This window comes from Perissodus microlepis, chromosome 4 (genome assembly GCF_051167445.1).
Source record: "Perissodus microlepis isolate ML-2025 ecotype Zambia chromosome 4, ASM5116744v1, whole genome shotgun sequence".
Lineage (NCBI taxonomy): Eukaryota > Metazoa > Chordata > Actinopteri > Cichliformes > Cichlidae > Perissodus > Perissodus microlepis.
This window is the reverse complement of record NC_140464.1, coordinates 14,708,093-14,732,270: the sequence shown is the minus strand read 5'-3', so window position 1 is coordinate 14,732,270 and position 24,178 is coordinate 14,708,093. Positions and strand designations below refer to the sequence as shown.

General features: G+C 37.0%; 1 protein-coding gene across 2 annotated transcripts in view; it reads right to left on the bottom strand.

The window, feature by feature from the left end:
• Positions 1–853: 853 nt before the first annotated feature.
• LOC146388582 (nuclear GTPase SLIP-GC-like) overlaps positions 854–24,178 on the bottom strand; it is a 27,327-nt gene continuing 4,002 nt past the window's right edge. Inside the window, exons 2-21 of one of the 2 annotated variants that reach the window (XM_084925973.1) lie at positions 12,617–12,698; positions 12,396–12,508; positions 11,405–11,429; positions 11,162–11,248; positions 10,755–10,842; positions 9,268–9,481; positions 8,926–9,147; positions 7,976–8,182; positions 7,708–7,883; positions 7,324–7,417; positions 7,148–7,235; positions 6,886–7,007; positions 4,203–4,376; positions 3,961–4,115; positions 3,732–3,849; positions 3,499–3,607; positions 3,273–3,403; positions 2,999–3,080; positions 2,713–2,794; positions 854–2,476 (exon numbers count right to left, since the gene is read on the bottom strand). In XM_084925973.1, coding sequence (XP_084782099.1) covers positions 2,407–2,476; positions 2,713–2,794; positions 2,999–3,080; positions 3,273–3,403; positions 3,499–3,607; positions 3,732–3,849; positions 3,961–4,115; positions 4,203–4,376; positions 6,886–7,007; positions 7,148–7,235; positions 7,324–7,417; positions 7,708–7,883; positions 7,976–8,182; positions 8,926–9,147; positions 9,268–9,481; positions 10,755–10,842; positions 11,162–11,248; positions 11,405–11,429; positions 12,396–12,508; positions 12,617–12,683 — 2,424 coding nt within the window. In that variant the 5' untranslated portion in view covers positions 12,684–12,698 and the 3' untranslated portion in view covers positions 854–2,406. Of the gene's footprint in view, positions 2,477–2,712; positions 2,795–2,998; positions 3,081–3,272; positions 3,404–3,498; positions 3,608–3,731; positions 3,850–3,960; positions 4,116–4,202; positions 4,377–6,885; positions 7,008–7,147; positions 7,236–7,323; positions 7,418–7,707; positions 7,884–7,975; positions 8,183–8,925; positions 9,148–9,267; positions 9,482–10,754; positions 10,843–11,161; positions 11,249–11,404; positions 11,430–12,395; positions 12,509–12,616; positions 13,399–24,178 lie in introns of those variants that run through there. The other variant, XM_084925975.1, reaches the window with a different exon arrangement.

Sequence of the window (24,178 nt, the reverse complement as noted above, 5' to 3'; positions counted from 1 at the left end):
AAGCTGATGCTGTATGTCTAAGGTCATGTCCATGATACGGTGGCTCGCAGTGTCGTTTGAGTGTTCTTTGCAGCAGCCCCTCCGATGATCTCATGGCACATATATACAGTGGCAGGCCAAATCAATTCAGTGCTTCAATGTATAGCATTACTCCACACTCCACACATTGGGCTCTCGGGTCCGCCTCATTTCCTCTGTTCACAAACCCACGCTTCAGGAAGTCAAAGCTGTTCTTGCACAAACATTTTGACTTTTGGGAGGGGGTTGTCACCTTTATCTTCCTTTTTGCATTTTAAGAACTTCTCCATATATTTTGCTAACTGCAAACAGCAGGCAGACTGTCTTCTTCTTCTTGAGGCTGTTTAAACAACTCCCACCAAATGGTGTGAAGCTGTATTGAGACTGAGATTGTCATGGACAGGGAACAATAACCAAAAGTATTTTGCGGCTCTTTGCCCATGGTTAAGAATCACTGACTTATGTGATGCTGTTTATACTGTAATAATAATGGATTGGATTTATATAGCGCTTTTCAAGGCACCCAAAGCGCTTTACAATGCCACTATTCATTCACTCTCGCATTCACACACTGGTGGAGGCAAGCTACGGTTGTAGCCACAGCTGCCCTGGGACAGAAGCGAGGCTGCCATATCGCGCCATCGGCCCCTCTGGCCAACACCAGTAGGCAGTAGGGCAAAGTGTCTTGCCCAGGGACACAACGACCAGGACAGAGAGACCGGGGATCGAACCGGCGACCTTCCCAACCCCCTGAGCCACGGTAAGTAACCATAAGAGGGTGGACATGCTATGCTTTAACACATCTGTGAATCATTCAGAAAAATGGAAGAAAAGGTTGATGACAGACTGATATTTATTCTGGTTTTAATTTTTTAGATTTCCTTAAAAAAACAAAAGAAAACAAACAACAACAAAAAAACAATTCGCATTCAGGATATTCATAAGGATTTCTGTGGGAGTAATGGGGGTAAAGACAATTCAGGGACTTACTTCAAAGACTTTAAGCATTAGAAAATTAGAATTAAAATGACATCTCGCTATAATATTATGAGTAAGGCTATAATGAAGACGAACAAAAATGCACAAAAATGATGGCATTTTAGGATAATTGTGCTAAAAAAAAAAAGGAGAGAAAAAAATTTCCTGAAACATATAATTGATTTCTAAGGTAAATTGGGATTAACAATGTAAGACAAGCTTTTAGAAATAATGTGATAGTGTATTTTTATACAAAATACACTCAGTTCTTTTGTGGGGACTCAAATGACACAGAGTACTAGACCTGCAACAACAACAATGGCTGTTAGCTTAGACAGAGGTGCACCTTAGACAAACTTAAATTCTGTCAACAGCGCAAAATATCAAAAAAGAGTCAGCTGATACTACTGCCAAAACAATGTTCATAATTAATTTTTTTGTGAAGAATAAAGAAAGGTGACAGGTCAGAAAGGTTGTTGGGACCAAGAAACTTACAATTAAAGAGCATAACAGGAATTATGAATGGGTCCTTGAAAAAAGCCATGCAAACTCTAAGTTTTACAAATAAATTTATGACTAGTTGTGTTTTTCATACACAAATCCATCTTATCCTAATTCAGATATTGTTTTTAAGAAAAACACCCTCTGCTGTGGCTCTAATGTATGAAAACCTGTCAAAAACACATATTTGAGTGTGAAAGGTTGAAATGAAAAACTACTTTGAATCTCATAATCAGACAGTTAATTCCATAATGAAAAGAACTACTGAAATTAAACATTTATTGGAGGAAAAGATGGACACAATGTAGAGGGACAAAACTAGTCCTGTAGCTGCATGGAGATGGAGCTACTTACCCTAACTGACCAATCAACGTTTACAAGATCAATTTTAGGATTCATTAATACTAAAAATCTTGGAACAATGGTCTGGATGACTTGTTACCTTTAAATATTTGTAGGTAAATATAATTACAATTTTAATTGTAATTTTAGATAAAATACATTGATGTTCCATTTAATTACACCTTAGTTGTGGGCTGTATTATAAAGTGTTACCATTTTTTATCTTGTGTGATAAGTAGACTGATTTTACATGTACTGAAATGTGCTATATCATTGCATTGTCATCTGAATGAACCATAACTAAACTCATAAAATAAAATGATTAAAATAGATTTGAAATATATGTAGAGTGATGTGATGTGAATCCCTTTCAGTTTTTCCTCAAACTTCTTTGTCAGCCTCAAGATTTAAAACATTAAAATATAAATATGTCTTACAGAAATAAAAGTCCACAATCACTTATAATGACATTCACAAAATCAAAGTCAAATGTCACCAAACAACTTTTAAAGGGACCAAATAAAAACAACTGAAAATGATTGAGACCAAATCGGATGTTTTTTTGTTTTAAACAGCACTTCCTCTGGGAAGACCTGTTTGTGTCCAGGTTTCTGTAGTTTCTACCTGGTCAGCAAATCTGAAACATCCAAAAAAAAAAAAAAAAAAAGGTTTAACAATGAGCAATAAGGACCTATATATATATATATATATATATATATATATATATATATATATATATATATATATATATATATATATATATATATATATATATATATATATATATATATATATATATTTTTTTTTTTTTTTTTTTTTTTTTTTAATGTAAAATATTCTATGTAATACTGATGATGACATATAAGAATTTACCCAGTTAGTGATGTTTCATCATCTGGAGTGCCTACAAGTTTATCATAATGTTTCTTCACCATCTCAAGCTCTGTTGAAACATCTGAAAAACAAAACATTTTTTGAATTGTTTCCCCCCCAAGAGTGACTCACGTAACAGTGTGTGTGACTGTAAATTACAAGTTAATTTTAAAAATAGAGAGACAAATAGGTAAATAGACTGTGCTATCAGGTGAAAGATTTCAAAGATAAAGAGAAAAGGAAGGAAGCTTTATCAAATGTAAATACAGCAAACTGTCCTGTTTACCTGGGAGTAAGCCCCCATCAGTCTTGAATGAATGTTCAATGGATTCCTTCATAGTTTCCTCCAGAGTCTTCAGGATTTTTTCCTATTTTAAAAATTGTTATTACTTATCACAGATCAAAATATTGTGTTAAAGTCAAATACAATTACATTTAGAAGGTTCTCAGATACTGCATAAAAACATAAATGGAAACATATTTTTGTGTAAGTCTATTCCAGTTAAATATGGAAAAAGCCTTCATATGTTCATCCCATTTTTTCATAAAACATGACAAACCATCAAACTGTGCAATTTCTCCAACATGGTATTTTTTGCCCTCTCAAACATGTCCTTATTTGAGTGCACGTGGTCCATAATAGTCTCCCTCATGTTGTACAGCGTGTCTTTTCCACTAAATTCTGCAGCCTCTACAATAAGACAGAAAGCTCCAATCAGATTTCTCTTTCTGAATAATGATAAATATAAATATGTGTTTTTGTGAATCTCTAATCTTATTTCTTACTCTTGTAGCCTTCATCCATAATGTCTTCAATTGTCTCTGTCAGACTGCTGTAGACTTTTTTCTTCTGTTTCCGCATCATTCTGTTCAGTTTTGCCTTAATTTTTTCTTCCTTAGAGAACAAACATGAAATATGGACGAACATCACTTGAAATCACATCAAGCCATAAAACTAAGGTTAATTTTTCATGTTTTCCATTTACTGTCCATTATGTCAGTAAAGTTTCATCTCTTACCTCTGTCTTGAGAAATCTGAGCTGCAGTTCAGCATTTTTGTACTTTTCAATCAGAGAATCAGTGTTAAGTGAAAATGTATCGATGACTCCATTGAATGCTCCACGTTCTGAGTCATTTCTAAAACATATAAACATTGTGGTTATTAATGGCAGAATTGGCAAGTTTATATGTTATAATTACATATCTTGGATAATATTATGTGACTGTTTAGAACGTGTTTTTTCTTACGGGAAGGTCTTTCTGAATTCATCATCAATGCTGTCAATCAGACAGGAAGCCAACTTCATATTAAGGTTAATTAGGGTCCCTTTCTTTGGTTTGTAGACGCCACCATTCTTAACAACACACTTCAGTACCTTGTGAAAAGCACCACCCTTCTTTCCCTAAAACAGAAAAGAAAAGAAGAAGTATTTAAACACATATTCATGTAAAATATGTTGTTTTGTTGTAACTATATTTAAAATACATACACGATACAAGAAGTTCTTGAGTTTTTCTCCGTATGATCCTTTGGATTTCTCAACGCCATCATCAAGATATTTTTCAAAAGCCGTATAGGTGTCTTCCATTTCTTTGTTGACATTACGAAGTTGGAGATTCGTGTTTCTCTCAAGTTCTGCACACACCTCGGCTTTTTTATCATCCTGAAAAATTTTTGAAGGAATAAAATCATAAAAACAACTTGTTGTTTCGTATAGATTTATGAAATCAATTGATTTTAAAAGTCACTGTCCTGTAATAAGAACCTGAGAAGTCAAATAGAACAGCAAAAATAAATGAATCAATTAATAAATCATAAATTAATAGATTAAAAAAAACAAGATACTCGAAAAAATTGGGAAATCCCAACATGTAAGAGAATGTGTATCTTTTAAGTTGGGCATACACTCTGCGATTTTTGGTCCATTTTGAGACGATTTTTCAGTCGTGTGACCGTTTTCGGGATTGGTCCGTGTTTTCCCCTAATCGTGTGTCATGTATCGTGTAGTATACGTGGGGCAACAAGAAGCGATTAATACCTCACGATCAGTTCCCGATCATCAATCGTTTGATCGTAAGAAAATCAAACCTGTTTGAAATCCTGTCGCTCGTTGTGAGGGTGTCAACGCAGCCTCTCACACTGCGCACACAGCTCCATCTTTCAGAAGTGAAAAGGTGGAGCAGCAGCACGGCAGTGCAGCGTGTGATCTGGACATAAGCGATGGAGGCACAACTTGTAGAACTTTGGCAAGCTCATCTGAGCCTTTTCGATGTGGCCTCACAAAATTATCACGACCACAACAACCGTGAAAATAGCTGGATGGACATTGCTGCTCATTTGCAGCTGCGTTTTTCATTAGCAATTTAGTAAAGTTGATGGTGGTGGTGTGTGTGTCTGTGTGAGTAAAAGACAGAGAGGGAGAGACAGATTTTGTGTTATGGACGCACAGTGTGAGCACATCAGATCATCAGGCCATATACAGGGAGTGCAGAATTATTAGGCAAGTTGTATTTTTGAGGAATAATTTTATTATTGAACAACAACCATGTTCTCAATGAACCCAAAAAACTCATTAATATCAAAGCTGAATGTTTTTGGAAGTAGTTTTTAGTTTGTTTTTAGTTTTAGCTATTTTAGGGGGATATCTGTGTGTGCAGGTGACTATTACTGTGCATAATTATTAGGCAACTTAACAAAAAACAAATATATACCCATTTCAATTATTTATTTTTACCAGTGAAACCAATATAACATCTCCACATTCACAAATATACATTTCTGACATTCAAAAACAAAACAAAAACAAATCAGCGACCAATATAGCCACCTTTCTTTGCAAGGACACTCAAAAGCCTGCCATCCATGGATTCTGTCAGTGTTTTGATCTGTTCACCATCAACATTGCGTGCAGCAGCAACCACAGCCTCCCAGACACTGTTCAGAGAGGTGTACTGTTTTCCCTCCTTGTAAATCTCACATTTGATGATGGACCACAGGTTCGCAATGGGGTTCAGATCAGGTGAACAAGGAGGCCATGTCATTAGTTTTTCTTCTTTTATACCCTTTCTTGCCAGCCACGCTGTGGAGTACTTGGACGCGTGTGATGGAGCATTGTCCTGCATGAAAATCATGTTTTTCTTGAAGGATGCAGACTTCTTCCTGTACCACTGCTTGAAGAAGGTGTCTTCCAGAAACTGGCAGTAGGACTGGGAGTTGAGCTTGACTCCATCCTCAACCCGAAAAGGCCCCACAAGCTCATCTTTGATGATACCAGCCCAAACCAGTACTCCACCTCCACCTTGCTGGCGTCTGAGTCGGACTGGAGCTCTCTGCCCTTTACCAATCCAGCCACGGGCCCATCCATCTGGCCCATCAAGACTCACTCTCATTTCATCAGTCCATAAAACCTTAGAAAAATCAGTCTTGAGATATTTCTTGGCCCAGTCTTGACGTTTCAGCTTGTGTGTCTTGTTCAGTGGTGGTCGTCTTTCAGCCTTTCTTACCTTGGCCATGTCTCTGAGTATTGCACACCTTGTGCTTTTGGGCACTCCAGTGATGTTGCAGCTCTGAAATATGGCCAAACTGGTGGCAAGTGGCATCTTGGCAGCTGCACGCTTGACTTTTGTCAGTTCATGGGCAGTTATTTTGCGCCTTGGTTTTTCCACATGCTTCTTGCGACCCTGTTGACTATTTTGAATGAAACGCTTGATTGTTCGATGATCACGCTTCAGAAGCTTTGCAATTTTGAGACTGCTGCATCCCTCTGCAAGATATCTCACTATTTTTGACTTTTCTGAGCCTGTCAAGTCCTTCTTTTGATCCATTTTGCCAAAGGAAAGGAAGTTGCCTAATAATTATGCACACCTGATATAGGGTGTTGATGTCATTAGACCACACCCCTTCTCATTACAGAGATGCACATCACCTAATATACTTAATTGGTAGTAGGCTTTCGAGCCTATACAGCTTGGAGTAAGACAACATGCATGAAGAGGATGATGTGGACAAAATACTCATTTGCCTAATAATTCTGCACTTCCTGTAGTGTGAGACCCTGCACCGTGACCTACGAACTTCTCACCCCTGCGATTCAATCGTACAGTTTGAGCAGAAGCTGAATAACGCGACTGAAAAAAAAATCGCAGTGTATGCCCAGCATTAGTTGACCTTACCACTCCTCTGGAGTTGGCACCTTGAATCAAAGACAGAATCCCGTGAGCTCCATTCACATAGTTTACTGTCTCAGAGTGACAGTCATTCAGATCTTGCAAAAATCCCTGAAGTTGAGGTATTTCTGTTGAGAAGAAATTTCAGTGCCAGTTTGACATTACTTAAATTCAAATTAAATAATTCTTCTTTCAGTCAGAGCAAACTAAAACAACATGTGCATTTCAGCTGTTTATATTCTGTTAGCAAAACGGAGACTTCACCTACCAGTTTCATCTGGACTTAGATGCTTCCCTTTTAGGAACTCTTTGGAGCTCACTGTGAACACTTTGAAACTGTCATCAGTGAAGTGTTTCTGGGGAAAAATGTGATTTCATTTTAAAGCATCCTTGCAACTATGGAGAGTCTTTACATTAGATTTTCTGTCAGTCTATAAAACTCACCTTAATCTTGCTTCTCTTGTTGAATTCTTCCCTTACTCCATCCTTGGCTTGAATGTTTCTTTTAACTATTCGATCATGGATATCAGCTGATGAACTACAACAAATGTGCATATATGTACTGTTACCATCATCACTATTATTATCACCATCATTAATCTGGGGCAGGCTGGGTGGTTTTGATTTACTCTTGGGCTACATCCCCACGTACAAAGGTATTTTTTCACATTCAATAAACTTTATAAAATTGTATCTGCATCTCAGACTCCCTTTGACCCAAATGTTCTGTATTATTAAAAAAAAGGCTAAACTCTGTGTTTCATTCTAGCCTGGGTTTATCTTACATGGAAACACTGTGTAGTTGATCAGCATTCAAAATGTACTTACAGATCATCTGAATCATCAACAAGATCAGACTTGGTGCAGATAAAGTGAATTTGCTGACATTCGCCACCATTTCCAATCAGACTACTGACACTTTCCAGGATCTCCCAGGCCTCTTTCTCTGATGCTGCTCGATTAATTTCAGTCACAATCCACACAGTAGAACAATCTCCGACTATCTGAAAGGAGAATAACATGTCTCAGTGCTTCATTGAAAGATGACTGTTTACAGACAACACAGTATAAGCAAAGAACAGTAAATGTGAATTACCCCTTTCCACATCTGATCTCTGCTCTTGTTACAGTCACCATTTCCAGGAAGGTCCACAAGTGTGACATGCTGGAGAAAAGGATTGTTTGGCACCCTGACAGTCACACACTTCACTAGTGGCCAAAACCACTTTTTTCCTTCATTGCCTTCTCCTTGTTTTGACTCACTTCTCGTGTACTTGACAAATTGTGCAGAAAGTTCATTAGCCTGCAATAAATAATGAAAGTAAAGCAGTGCAGTTTAATTTCAGTCCTCACAGAATGTGCTTTATAGAAATCATTAAAAAGTCAGTGACATAAAAAAAGTTAAGTAATTAGTTTTCAGTTTTAGATTTAAATGATCAGATTGTGTCATGTACAAGCTTCCCCTTGTGTTATATTGGACCAAGAAAAACATCATTTGCACAGTTGTCCACTTTAACTGACTGTCAGGCACTGATTTACTTTGTGGCCACTTTGATTCAGTCTTTGCTGAATTTGCTCAGCAGTGAATTTCTACGGAGCGATTTAAAGTGTAAGAGTAGGTTAAAATTGGGAACGGATCACTATTGTGTGATAAGGGAAAATGTTCTTATTGCGATTATTTAAAATAAAAACAATCATGCTCTACATCACGGACCTGGACCAGTCTTGGGTCTTGTTAACCACAGTTATTACAAGAACAGATTTATTTTTTCGGATATGTGATCATCTAAAGATCATTGTGGGATCTCAGTAAGACCTGTTTCGTTTTGATCACTGGATCTGTTTTCAGTGTTTTGTTTTTTGGACTTTTGAATCTATGCTGCATGCCGTTTTCAGAAGTGAGTTATGTTTCTAGCTCTTAGTCTTTTGTTTATTTGGTCAGTTCCCTTTTTGTGTCCAGGTTGTCCTAGTTTCACCTGTGTGCCCTTCCCAGCATCCCCTGTGTGTCCCCCTGTCTGTTATAGTAGTAATATGAGTTTGTCTTACTGATTCACATCTCAATATCTTCCGCCTGGATTGGAGAAATTCTGGAATTTCTTTGAAATATTTGTTCTCCATGAGGTTTTCAGAAGACTTTTCTTTCCATTCTTCTCCATAAAGTGCTGACAGCTTTTCAACAGCATCACGATAATCATCAGCGTCTTCCTTTTCCTGATTTTCATCATTGTCAAGAAGCTGATGAAATGACCACAACTCATCTTTCCACTCCTACAAAAATAGATGACAAGCCATTTATTGAGGCATGTACCCAGCCTTAAGCCCCAAGAACTGCAGTGTGACACATGATTTAGCTTTAATTACAAATCAAACTTTGAGAATTCATTTTACCTCCTTTGTGATGAACTCAATTTCTGCCTCATACTTGTTGTGTGTGTTGGCTTCCACTTTGATCATGACTGAGGTGCAGGCATTGATGCTTCCTGAAGGTAAAAGATTCTTCTCTTCAATTATGGCATTTATCAAAGAGCTCTTTCCAGCCCCAGTTTTACCAAAGACACCAACCAGCTCCCTCTTGTCTGTCTCCAAATCACTGATCTTTTTCCTGTTGAACAAGATTTTAAATATGGGTTAATTGATTCAGTCAGGAAAACTTTTTATGCACGCTTTAAAAAAGAGTTTCAAAGAGAGTTATAATCATGGTAGTGATCATCAAATGAAATATCACTAAATATTTCAGTTTTATACACATACACCACTAATTGTTTACTGTATGTTGTTTTGATCCGCATCTTCCTTTTTGTGTCAGTTAAAGTGAAAATGTTTCCCCCAAGAGTTGGTAGATAACAGGAACAGCAAAAAAATGTAGTTAAGTCACCAAAACCTCCTAAAAATATCAGTCTTTGTTGGTCTTAACTTGGATAGTTTTATTTTACTAATAAATCATTCTGTGATCTATAGTTGTACTGCTGTTAAGTCAAAAGTATAACATAAAATAGCTAAACAAAGAACCAACACACCAAACAGACTGACACAAGAAACTAATTGGTGAATATGGAACCAAACTATCATCTGGCTGAGTGGTGCAACACCAACAACCTGCTGCTTAACACCGAGAAGATCAAGGAGCTCATCGTGGACTACAGGAAGAAAGCTGACCCACATCCACCCATCTACATTAAAGGGACGGCTGTGGATTATGTGAGCAGCTTCAAGCTCCTTGGAGTCCACATCTCCGAGGATCTCATCTGGACGACCAACTGCTCCAAGTTGGTCAAGAAGGCTCACCAGCGCCTCTTCTTACTGAGGACTCTGAGGAAGAACCACCTGTCCTCAGACATCCTGGTGAAATTCTACCGCTGCACCATCGAGAGCATCCTGACTAACTGTATAACAGTCTGGTATGGGAGCCTCTCTGCCTCGGACCGCAAAGCGTTGCAGAGGGTCGTGAAAACCGCCCAGCGCATCGGTGAAAGACCACTTCCTGCCATACAAGACATCTACAGGAAGGTGTCTGAAAAGGGCTGGGAAAATCATCAGAGGCCCCAGTCACCCAGCACAAGGACTCTTCGACTCCTGCCCTCTCGGAGGCGCTACATGAGCCACAGGACTAAGACCATCAGGTAGTGGAACAGCTTCTTCCCCACAGCTCTCAGACTCCTGAACTCTGACCCACATTAAACTCATGGACTGAACATACACACACCTACAACCACCTATAACTGAACACACACACAATGGACAAAACAAACAAATGGCCAACTGTACCCTCATACACAAAATAATAACATGGACCGGTTCAGGTGGTGGTTCACCAACCTTACAACCACTAGCACTTTATATAACCATCTAACCATGTTAGATGGTGTGTTACTCACTTTAAGAAATCACTGAGTTTGTCTTGGTCATTTAGTCTTTCATGTACAAATGTCATGGTGCTTTTCACATCAGACAGTATGATTGATTCTGTGGACAAAGAAAGGAAAAAACTATTTAAAACAAATAGACTAGAATAAACAGAAAATGTAAAATCTCATGTAAAAAAACAAACAAACAAAACAAACGTGTGTGAATTAGAGTATATCAGGACCATAATGTGACCACTTACCAATCAAACTTACTATACCATGCATCAAGCTGACTGTTAAATTTTGACAACAGGCCAAAGGAAAAGTAATTTATAGCATCAAAGATGAAACTGGCATGTTGGACAAATTGTGCTGCACAGAAATTTAACCCTATAGTGGCTTAAACTGTGACACTGTTTAAAAAGAGACGTAAATACCTGCAAATCCTGGCATAGACTGACACTGTCGCTTAGCTGGTAACTGCAACCTGCTGGCGTCACTTTGAAGGTCTGATTTTCTCTTTCCTGATTGGATAAAAACAACAAAAAATAAGAACAAAAATGTGTTTCTCTCAGCATTGTAATTTATTCTTAGTAAAGTTATGTAGATTGAAAGGCACCAATATTTTATGCAAACACAGAATAATATGAGATGCAATAAATACGATGCATGTGTCTCACCTGTATCACTTGTGGATGGCAAGACCTGAGGATGAATATGAGTTATACAGGAAATTATTACTATTTGCATTGGCATTGCTCTTTAACAACATTTGAAGGACACTAGCATACAAGTTTTACAATCAACAAACTTAAATGCAGTTATATTTATAACTAGCAGACTGATGAAGAATACATTATAAATTACCTTATCACAGAATTGGAGACTTTGCTTCGCACCCTTAAAAATCCTATAGCTAGCCAGGCCCCTTTAGCCTGTCCAGTCAAAGGCTAGCTCCCTCTGGCAAATTGTCCCGAACAGTCGGGGAAACAAGATGACTGGGTGATGGTGAGGAGGAAGCATAGTCTTAAACAGAAGTCCCCGGTACACCACCAACCTGTTCATGCGTCTAACTGTTTTTGCCCACTTGGCAAAACACTCGCCAGGAATCAAACTCTGGTAATTGGTGAATCTGTTCTGACCTGAATCGAGGAGGGGGCCTAAGGGTACACCTTTCGCCATCTTAAAATGCTGTAATTGCAGCCATTCCCCAACTCTCTGAATGGTATTCATGGCCATTGATCAGCGGGTTTTGGTCAGTGGTTGTTGATCAATGGTCATGAGAATTTGCATAATTAACATTAAGGAACTGACCTCCCAGCCCATTGTTCCTTCACTGGACTGGTTTCAGTCATTATGCAAATGTACTGCAGTCAGCTGAAACTAAAGAAGTCACTTGGATGAGTGACGAAACGGTTCTCACACAAAACATTACGTCCAGATGAACAGAATCAACTTTTGGAGATTTACTTTCCTGGATGATTGATGCATCAAGACAAAACGATAGAAATAGTAATTACTTAGATTACCAGTTACAGAAAAAAAGTAAAAGAGTTGCTTTTAACGCCGTTTTTCCCATCACTGATTATTACTGCCAGTGCATTTTTAAATATACAGATAAAGTCACCTCTGTTCACTAAAATAGCAATGATTGTCAAAGAACTTAATTACCTTTAACAGCTTGAGGTTCTTCTTGAATCTCATTCTTGGTCCAGCTTTTGTGATCAAATTCTCAATTTCTCGATCATCAAGCTCAACAATATTTTCTTCATCAATTTCTTGATCTGTAATTAAAAATAAAGTTGAAGAGATAAAGATTATTCTCAACTTACTTCACAGATCACATCAGAATCAATATCTGTACCCATCAGGGATTCACGTTAATACTTTACCTTTAAATTTCTCCACCCACTCACTTAGCCCCCATTCAACCAGTTTGGTTCTTACGAAATCATCCATGACCAAGAAATGAAACTGTAAGAAAAAATGCAATATTTAACCAGACAATACTGCTTTACAGGTTAGACATTCGTGATCGACTTCTCCTTTAATGCACATATAATCAGAGACAGTGATATTAAATTCAGACTAGAAAAATTTGCATTTCCTGCGAAAATGCAGTGTGGATGCTTTAAAGCTGAAGCTGTCTGCAAAAACTAGCTGAAAAAGCTGAAAAGTTGCAGAAATTGTAAAAACTTTGCAGAAGCAAAAGAAGTTTGCTAAAATGTAATAACTTAGCAGAACTGCAATATCTTAGAGGAAACATAATACTTGGCAGAAATACAATAGCATAGCAGAACTTAGCAGAAATATTGTAACTTACCAGAAACATGATAACTTCTCAAAAATACAAGAATTTAGGAGAAATAGTATAAGATAACAGAAATAATATATTTAGCCAAAAATACTTGAACATTACAGAAACACGATGATTTAGAAAAAGAGTACAACAGAGCAGAAATACTGTGATTTACCAGAGACACTGTGATGAACTATGAATATTGTAATTTTAAATCAATACTATGTTTTAGCACAAATAGTATAATTTGACAGAAATACTATCATTTGGCAGAAATACTATGTTTCAGCAAAAATACTCTGGTTTAGCACAAATATTATAACATAGCAGAAATACAATTATATAGCAGAAATACTATATTTAGAAAGAAAATTACAATATAGTAGAAATACTATGATTTAGCAGAAATGCTGTATTTAGCACAAGTACCAAAAAGTAGCAGAAATACTATGATTTAGCAGAAATACTATGATTGAGCAGAAGTACTAAGATGTAGTAAAAGTACTTTGATTTAACAGAAATACAATTATGGAGGAGTAATACTTTAAAATGGGAGAAATATTGATACACACACACATACACAGAGCCTAAAGGGAAGAGTACTTGTGCCATGGAGAGTTAACAAGAATGTGAGGTCCATATTAGAAAAGCTGGTAAAATGCTAAAAGTTTGCATAATTGTAATAAATGATGAATATGAATTACTGGTCTGTGATAGTGTATTAATTTGTAGGCAAAAAAACCTGTTGACTAAGGTGGAATCGAACCCACGACGTTTGGGTTGCAGACCCGTGTCATTACCAACTGCGCCACTGGGAAAGTGAGCGGGCGCTTTGAAAAACAGGGTGATGAGCAGTCAGAATCAGATCGCGGTGAGAGGCAAAAGCGCCGTTTTTTGGACTTACAAAACGTTGTGTAACTCAAAAACTAGGTGGACTAGAAACATGATTCTTGTACTGGCTGAATCAGCGGACTTTGGTGTACTTTGACCGCGATTTTCATTGCTCTCTGTACATCCGTCGCTGAGATATGACGAGAGAAGAAACGGCAGACCTCAGATATGATTGGCTGGCTGGGAAGCCGTGCAGGCCCTGATATGTGCATTTGAATGTCTCAGTCCTCACAGAGGATTGGCTGCCTGGCAGAAATATATAGAAATAGTATGATTAAGCATAAATACTACATTTAGCATAAATACTATATTAAGCACAAATCCTATAAAAAGCAGAAATACTATATTAAGCACAAATACTATAAAAAGCAGAAATACTATATTAAGCACAAATCCTATAAAAAGCAGACATACTATATTAAGCACAAATACTATAAAAAGCAGAAATACTATATTAAGCACAAATCCTATAAAAAGCAGACATACTATATTAAGCACAAATACTATAAAAAGCAGACATACTATATTAAGCACAAATACTATAAAAAGCAGGAATACTGTACTATGATTTGGGAGAAAAACTATAATTATTAGAAATACTATATTTGGTAGAAATACTATATTTGGCAGAAATACTATATTTACCTCAAATCCTATAAAATAGCAGAAATAGTATGATTTAGCAGAAATACTGTATTTAGCACAAGTACCAAAAAGTAGCAGAAATACTATGATTTAGCAGAAATACTATGATTGAGCAGAAGTACTAAGATGTAGTAAAAGTACTTTGATTTAAGAGAAATACAATTATGGAGGAGTAATACTTTAAAATGGGAGAAATATTGATACACACACACATACACAGAGCCTAAAGGGAAGAGTATTTGTGCCATGGAGTGTTAACAAGAATGTGAGGTCCATATTAGAAAAGCTGGTAAAATGCTAAAAGTTTGCAGAATTGTAATAAATGATGAATATGAATTACTGGTCTGTGTTGGTGTATTAATTTGTAGGGAAAAAACCTGTTGACTAAGGTGGAATCGAACCCACGACCTTTGGTTTGGAGACCCGTGTCATTACCAACTGCGCCACTGGGAAAGAGAGCAGGCGCTTTGAAAAACAGGGTGATGAGCAGTCAGAATTAGATCGCGGTGAGAGGCAAAAAGCACCGTTTTTTGGAGTTACAAAACGTTGTGTAACTCAAAAACCAGGTGGACTAGAAGCATAATTCTTGTACTGGCTGAATCAGCGGACTTTGGTGTACTTTGACCGCGATTTTCATTGCTCTCTGTACATCTGTCGCTGAGATATGACGAGAGAAGAAACGGCAGACCTCAGATATGATTGGCTGGCTGGGAAGCCGTGCAGGATTTTTGCAGTCTATTTCTCATAATGACGACTCCCCTCAAACAAATGACCATAATTTCCTAACCGTAGGGGCTAGAACGGTCATTCTTACACCGTTTTGTTCAGAAGAGATGGGGGAATCTTCAAGTGTTGACAATTTATCATTAAAATATGAATTTTTAGAGATATATGACATGGATGACTTGTTGACTTAGAAGCCACGAATTCCCCAATATGCAAATTTGGTTGCCTCAGCCCACATATATGATTGGCTGGCTGGGAAGCCGTGCAGGCCCTGATTTGTGGATTTGAATTCCTCAGCCCTCAGATATGATTGGCTGGCTTAGAAGCCATGAAGGCCCCAATATGCAAATTTGAATGCCTCAGCCCACATATATGATTGGCTGGGAAGCCGTGCAGGCCCTGATTTGAAAATTTGAATGTCTCAGTCCTCACAGAGGATTGGCTGCCTGGGGACCTGGTAGAAATATATAGAAATAGTATGATTAAGCATAAATACTACATTTAGTAGAAATACTATGTTTTAGCACAAATACTATAAAAAGAAGAAATACTATAATTTAGCAGAAATACTATATTAAGCACAAATCCTATAAAAAGCAGAAATACTATATTAAGCAATATAAATATCCTATAAAAATCCTATAAAAAGCAAAAATACTGTACTATGATATGGTAGAAAAACTATAATTAATAAGAAATACTATATTTGGCAGAAATACTAAATTAACACAAACCTTGTAAAATAGGAGAAATAGTATGATTTAGCACAATAGTGATAACTTAAACAGAAAAATTGGAAAAGGAAAATGGACAGCTGAAAAAATGCTGAACATGCTGAGGGTCCCTAAAATATACTTGTTAAATGAAAAAAATGGGCAAAAAAAATATAACAGCCACAGAATCACAAATATGGACACACATGCAAACACACATGCACAGAGAGACACACACACAAGATCCAATTCAGTCAACCAGTCTTAATATATTGAATATAAATCTTACAATGAGATCATCCCATAAAAAGGCTCTCTCTCTCTCTCTCTCTCTCTCTCTCTCTCTCTCTCTGTCACACACACACACACACACACACACACACACACACACACACACACACACACAAGATCCAATTCAGTCAACCAGTCTAAATATATTGAATTTGAATCTTACAATGAGATCATCCCATAAAAAGGCTCTCTCTCTCTCTCTCTCTCTCTGTCACACACACACACACACACACACACAAGATCCAATTCAGTCAACCAGTCTAAATATATTGAATTTGAATCTTACAATGAGATCATCCCATAAAAAGGCTCTCTCTCTCTCTCTGTCACACACACACACACACACACACACACACACACACACACACGCACACACACAAACACAAGATCCAATTCAGTCAACCAGTCTTAATATATTGAATTTGAATCTTACAATGAGATCATCCCATAAAAAGTCTCTCTCTCTCTCTCTCTGTCTCTCTGTCACACACACACACACACAAGGTCCAATTCAGTCAACCAGTCTTAATATATTGAATTTGAATCTTACAATGAGATCATCCCATAAAAAGTCTCTCTCTCTCTCTCTCTGTCACACACACACACACACACACACACACACACACACACACACACACACACACACACACAGAGGGAGAGAGAAGCAAGTTTCTAGCTCAGTCAAGCAGGCTGGGAGCTGCTGAATTTGAATCCACCAATCAGAGAGCCTGTGCACTTTTTCCCGCCAAAACAGGTGCAGGCAGCACAGAGAGACACAGGATTTTTGCAGTCTATTTCTCATAATGACGACTCCCCTCAAACAAATGACCATAATTTCCTAATCGTAGGGGCTAGAACGGTCATTCTTACACCGTTTTGTTCAGAAGAGATGGGGGAATCGTCCAGTGTTGACAATTTATCATTAAAATATGAATTATTAAAGATATTTGACTTCTAATGCACCATAACTGAGTAGAGCAAAGCAAAAACTGCCTTGACTTGCCCTCAAACAACGCTTTCTAACTCTAAATCTATTTGGAGCATCAATATCATTCTTTCACCGTAAGAGACAGCAGGCTTTGGTGAACAATCATGGAAATTTTCAGGTCTCTGTGGAAATCCATGAAAAAGATATGACGAGAGAAAAAAGTGGTTCATTTCCAGAGTTTGAAATCTGAAGAAATCTGAGTGAAGGACGAATTTCCTACCCTCAAACAAGTCCAACTCATTTCAGAACGGTAATAGGTGAGAAAAACATTCTTGAATTGTGAGCGTCAGGAGTGTCTGAAGATATACGGGGACAAGCCTCATGTTTGAACTTCGCTTCGTTAAGGAGATATGACGATTCGAATATGCCTCTCATTACAGAAATCCAGTGGTGATTTTGAACAAACTCTCCATTGACTTTCTATGGAGAGTTTTGAGACTTTGTGTTGGTCTGAGGAGATTTGTGAAAATTCTATAAATCTCACAACAATGATGGTGACATTTTCTGAAAGCCAGCAAAAATACCTACATTTTGATGTATAATTTGTGGAAGTTGAGTGAAAATTGAGCAAGTAGCAAACAGTTGTTCGGACATGAAGAGAAGACTGCTAAACCTAGAGTGGCACACTGGAAGCCAAGTGCATAGCAACCATAACAACGCATGTATTTTGTGAAAAATCAAAATTTTGCAACTCAAAACTTTAAGAGGCATAAAAGTAAAACGGTAAAAGATTTGAAAAAGCTGATTTATACCTGAATAGCCCAATAATTTGTGAACATTTTAAAGTTTGAATGGTTGTTCTACGTGAAAATATGAGGAAGTAGTTAAGTTGCAAAAACAAGAAAGTTTTAGCAGAATTGCGGAAGTTTCCCATTCATTTCAATGGGACAAATTAAAGGAAAAAAGTGGAATATTTTAAAAAGTATAATAGTGAAAAATACCAAAAGATATAGCCGGCATTAGCAAAAATAGCAGAATAGTTTAAAATTTGAACGGCGAAAATCGGCTGAAAATTGTGGAAGTAGTTCCACGGCGAAAAGTGTACGGAAGCACCAAGAATAAAAGATAAAGAATAACTAGAAAAATTTGCATTTCCTGCGAAAATGCAGTGTGGATGCTTTAAAGCTGAAGCTGTATGCAAAACTAGCTGAAAAAGCTGAAAAGTTGCAGAAATTGTAAAAACTTTGCAGAAGCAAAGGAACTTTGCTAAAATGGAATAACTTAGCAGAACTGCAATATCTTAGAGGAAACATAATACTTGGCAGAAATGCAATAGCATAGCAGAACTTAGCAGAAATATTGTAACTTACCAGAAACATGATAACTTCTCAAAAATACAAGAATTTAGGAGAAATAGTATAAGATAACAGAAAGAATATATTTAGCCAAAAATACTTAAGCATTACAGAAACACTATGATTTAGAAAAATAGTACAACAGAGCAGAAATACTGTGATTTACCAGAGACACTGTGATGAACTATGAATATTGTCATTTTAAATTAATACTATGTTTTAGCACAAATACTATAATTTGACAGAAATACTATCATTTGGCAGAAATACTATGTTTCAGCACAAATACTCTGTTTTAGCACAAATATTATAACATAGCAGAAATACAATTATATAGCAGAAATGCTATATTTAGAAAGAAAAATATAATATAGTAGAAATAGTATGATTTAGCAGAAATACTACAATATAGCATAATAACAATGATTTAGAACAAATACTATGATTGAGCAGAATAGTAATAACTTAAGTGAAAATACTGGAAAAGTAAGATGACAAGCTGAAAAAAAAAACGGAACATGGTTAAGTTCCCTCAAAACTAATTGTTGTTCACCTGTGAAAAAAAAATAAAGAAATAAAAATAAATTTAAAAAACAAGAAGGAACAGCCAACAGATGCACACAAAATCAAATATGTATACACAAATGCACAGAGAGAGAGACACACGGAGGGTCTATGCCAGTCAACCAGTCTGAATATATTATATTTTTTTCCAACAATGAGATGCTGCCCTAAAGAGGGTCTCTCTCTCTCTCTCTCTCTCTCTGTCACACAAACACAGACACACACACAAGATCCAATTCAGTCAACCAGTCTTAATATATTGAATTTGAATCTTACAATGAGATCATCCCATAAAAAGGCTTTCTCTCTCTCTCTCTCTCTGTCACACAAACACACACACACACACACACACACACACACACACACAAGATCCAATTCAGTCAACCAGTCTAAATATATTGAATTTAAATCTTACAATGAGATCATCCCATAAAAAGGCTTTCTCTCTCTCTCTCTCTCTCTCTCTCTCTCTCTCTCTCTCTCTCTCTCTCTCACTCTCTCTGTCACACAAACACAGACACACACACACACACACAAGATCCAATTCAGTCAACCAGTCTAAATATATTGAATTTAAATCTTACAATGAGATCATCCCATAAAAAGGCTTTCTCTCTCTCTCTCTCTCTCTCTCTCTCTCTCTCTCTCTCTGCCACACACACACACACACACACACACACACACACACACACACACACACAGGGAGAGAGAAGCATGTTTTCAGTCAAGCAGCCTGGGAGCTGCTAAATTTGAATCCACAGAGGCTGTGTACTTTTTCCCGCCAAAACAGGTGCACACACGCAGCACAGAGACAGGATTTTTGTAGTCTATTTCTCATAGTGAGGATTCCCCTCAAACAAATGACCATAATTTCCTAACTGTATTGGCCAGAACGGTCATTCTTACACCGTTTTGTTCAGAAGAGATGGGGGAATCGTCAAGTGTTGACAATTTATCATTAAAATATGAATTTTTAGAGATATATGACATCGATGACTTGTTGGCTTAGAAGCCACGAAGGCCCCAATATGCAAATTTGAATGCCTCAGCCCACATACATGATTGGCTGGCTGGGAAGCCGTCCAGGCCCTGATTTGTAAATTTGAATGTCTCATCCCTAAGATATGATTGGCTGGCTGGGAAGCCGTGCAGGCCCTGATATGTAAATTTGAATGCCTCAGTCCTCACAGAGGATTGGCTGCCTGGGGACCTGGCAGTAATATATAGAAATACTATGATTAAGCATAAATACTACATTTAGCAGAAATACTATATTAAGCACAAATCCTATAATAAGCAGAAGTACTATATTAAGCACAAATCCTATAAAAAGCAGAAATACTATATTAAGCAATATAAATATCCTATAAAAATCCTATAAAAAGCAAAAATACTGTACTATGATTTGGTAGAAAAACTATAATTAATCAGAAATACTATATTTAGCACAAATCTTATAAAACAGCAGAAATGCTATGATTTAGCACAATAGTAATAACTTAAACAGAAAAATTGGAAAAGCAAAATGGACAGCTGAAAAAATGCTGAACATGCTAAGGGTCCCTCAAATATACTTGTTAAATGAAAAAAATCGGCAAAAAAAAAAATATAACAGCCACACAATCACAAATATGGACACATATGGAAACACACATGCACAGAGAGAGACACACACAAGATCCAATTCAGTCAACCAGTCTAAATATATTGAATTTGAATCTTACAATGAGATCATCCCATAAAAAGGCTCTCTCTCTCTCTCTCTCTCTCTCTCTCTCTCTCTCTCTCTCTCTCTGTCACACACACACAAACACACACACACACACACACACACACACACACACACACACAAGATCCAATTCAGTCAACCAGTCTAAATATATTGAATTTGAATCTTACAATGAGATCATCCCATAAAAAGGCTTTCTCTCTCTCTCTCTCTCTCTCTCTCTCTGTCACACACACACACACACACACACACACACACACACACACACACACACACACAGGGAGAGAGAAGTAAGTTTCTAGCTCAGTCAAGCAGCCTGGGAGCTGCTGAATTTGAATCCACCAATCAGAGAGCCTGTGCACTTTTTCCCGCCAAAACAGGTGCACGCAGCACAGAGAGACACAGGATTTTTGCAGTCTATTTCTCATAAGGACGACTCCCCTCAAACAAATGACCATAATTTCCTAACCGTAGGGGCTAGAACGGTCATTCTTACACCGTTTTGTTCAGAAGAGATGGGGGAATCTTCCAGTGTTGACAATTTATCATTAAAATATGAATTATTAAAGATATTTGACTTCTAATGCACCATAACTGAGTAGAGCAAAGCAAAAACTGCCTTGACTTGCCCTCAAACAACGCTTTCTAACTCTAAATCTATTTGGAGTATCAATATCATTCTTTCACCGTAAGAGACAGCAGGCTTTGGTGAACAATCATGGAAATTTTCAGGTCTCTGTGGAAATCCATTAAAAAGATATGACAAGAGAAAAAAGTGGTTCATTTCCAGAGTTTGAAATCTGAAGAAATCTGAGCGAAGGACGAATTTCCTACCCTCAAACAAGTCTAACTCATTTCAGAACGGTAATAGGTGAGAAAATAATTCTTGAATTGTGAGCGTCAGGAGTGTCTGAAGATATACTGGGACAAGCCTCATGTCTTAACTTTGCTTCGTTAAGGAGATATGACGATTCGAATATGCCTCTCATTACAGAAATCAAGCGGTGATTTTGAACAAGCTCTCCATTGACTTTCTATGGAGAGTTTTGCGACTTTGTGTTGGTCTGAGGAGATTTGCCAAAATTCTATAAATCCCACAACAATGATAGTGACATTTTCGGAAAGCCAGCAAAAATACCTACGTTTTGATGTATAATTTGTGGAAGTTGAGTGAAAATTGAGCAAGTAGCAAGAAGTTGTTCGGACATGAAGAGAAGACTGCAAAACCTTCAGTGGCACACTGGAAGCCAAGTGCATAGCAACCATAACAACACGTGTATTTTGTGAAAAATCACAATTTTGCAACTGAAAACTTTAAGAGGCATAAAAGTAAAACGGTAAAAGATTTGAAAAAGCTGATTTATACCTGAATAGCCCAATAATTTGAGAACATTTTAAAGTTTGAATGGTTGTTCTACGTGAAAATATGAGGAAGTAGTTAAGTTTCAAAAACAAGCAAATTTTAGCAGAATTGCAGAAGTTTCCCATTCATTTCAATGGGACAAATTAAGCTTAATATTTTAAAAAGTATGATAGTGAAAAATACCAAAAGACATAGCCATCATTAGCAGAAATAGCAGAATAGTTTAAAGTTTGAACGGTGAAAATCGGCTGAAAATTGTGGAAGTAGTTAAGTGCCAAAAAGTGTACGGAAGTCCCAAGAGGAACTCAATAGTGTGGATGCTTAAAGCATCCACACAACTAGAAAAATTTGCATTTCCTGCGAAAATGCAGTGTGGATGCTTTAAAGCTGAAGCTGTATGCAAAAAGTAGCTGAAAAAGCTGAAAAGTTGCAGAAATTGTAAAAACTTTGCAGAAGCAAAGGAACTTTGCGAAAATGGAATAACTTAGCAGAACTGCAATATCTTAGAGGAAACATAATACTTGGCAGAAATACAATAGCATAGCAGAACTTTGCAGAAATATTGTAACTTACCAGAAACATAATAACTTCTCAAAAATACAAGAATTTAGGAGAAATAGTATAAGATAACAGAAAGAATATATTTAGCCAAAAATACTGAAGCATTACAGAAACACTATGATTTAGAAAAATAGTACAACAGAGCAGAAATACTGTGATTTACCAGAGACACTGTGATGAACTATGAATATTGTCATTTTGAATTAATACTGTGTTTTAGCACAAATACTATAATTTGACAGAAATACTATCATTTGGCAGAAATACTATGTTTCAGCACAAATACTCTGGTTTAGCACAAATATTATAACATAGCAGAAATATAATTATATAGCAGAAATGCTATATTTAGAAAGAAAAATATAATATAGTAGAAATACTATGATTTAGCAGAAATACTGTAATCAGCACATATACTGTAACATGACAGAAATTCCTCCACTTAGTAGTAATACTATAACATAACACAAATGTTATGATTTGGCACAAAAACCATGATTTGGCAAAAATACTATGATTTAGCAGAAGTACTAAGATGTAGTAAAAGTACTTTGATTTAACAGAAATACAATTATGGAGGAGTAATACTTTAAAATGGGAGAAATATTGATACACACACACATACACAGAGCCTAAAGGGAAGAGTACTTGTGCCATGGAGTGTTAACAAGAATGTGAGGTCCATATTAGAAAAGCTGGTAAAATGCTAAAAGTTTGCAGAATTGTAATAAATGATGAATATGAATTACTGGTCTGTGATAGTGTATTAATTTGTAGGGAAAAAAACCTGTTGACTACGGTGGAATCGAACCCACGACGTTTGGGTCGCAGACCCGTGTCATTACCAACTGCGCCACTGGGAAAGAGAGCGGGCGCCTTGAAAAACAGGGTGATGAGCAGTCAGAATTAGATCGCGGTGAGAGGCAAAAAGCGCCGTTTTTTGGACTTACAAAACGTTGTGTAACTCAAAAACTAGGTGGACTAGAAGCATAATTCTTGTACTGGCTGAATCAGCGGACTTTGGTGTACTTTGACCGCGATTTTCATTGCTCTCCGTACATCTGTCGCTGAGATATGACGAGAGAAGAAACGGCAGACCTCAGATATGATTGGCTGGCTGGGAAGCCGTGCAGGATTTTTGCAGTCTATTTCTCATAGTGACGACTCCCCTCAAACAAATGACCATAATTTCCTAACCGTAGGGGCTAGAACGGTCATTCTTACACCGTTTTGTTCAGAAGAGATTGGGGAATCTTCAAGTGTTGACAATTTATCATTAAAATATGAATTTTTAGAGATATATGACATGGATGACTTGTTGACTTAGAAGCCACGAATTCCCCAATATGCAAATTTGAATGCCTCAGCCCACATATATGATTGGCTGGC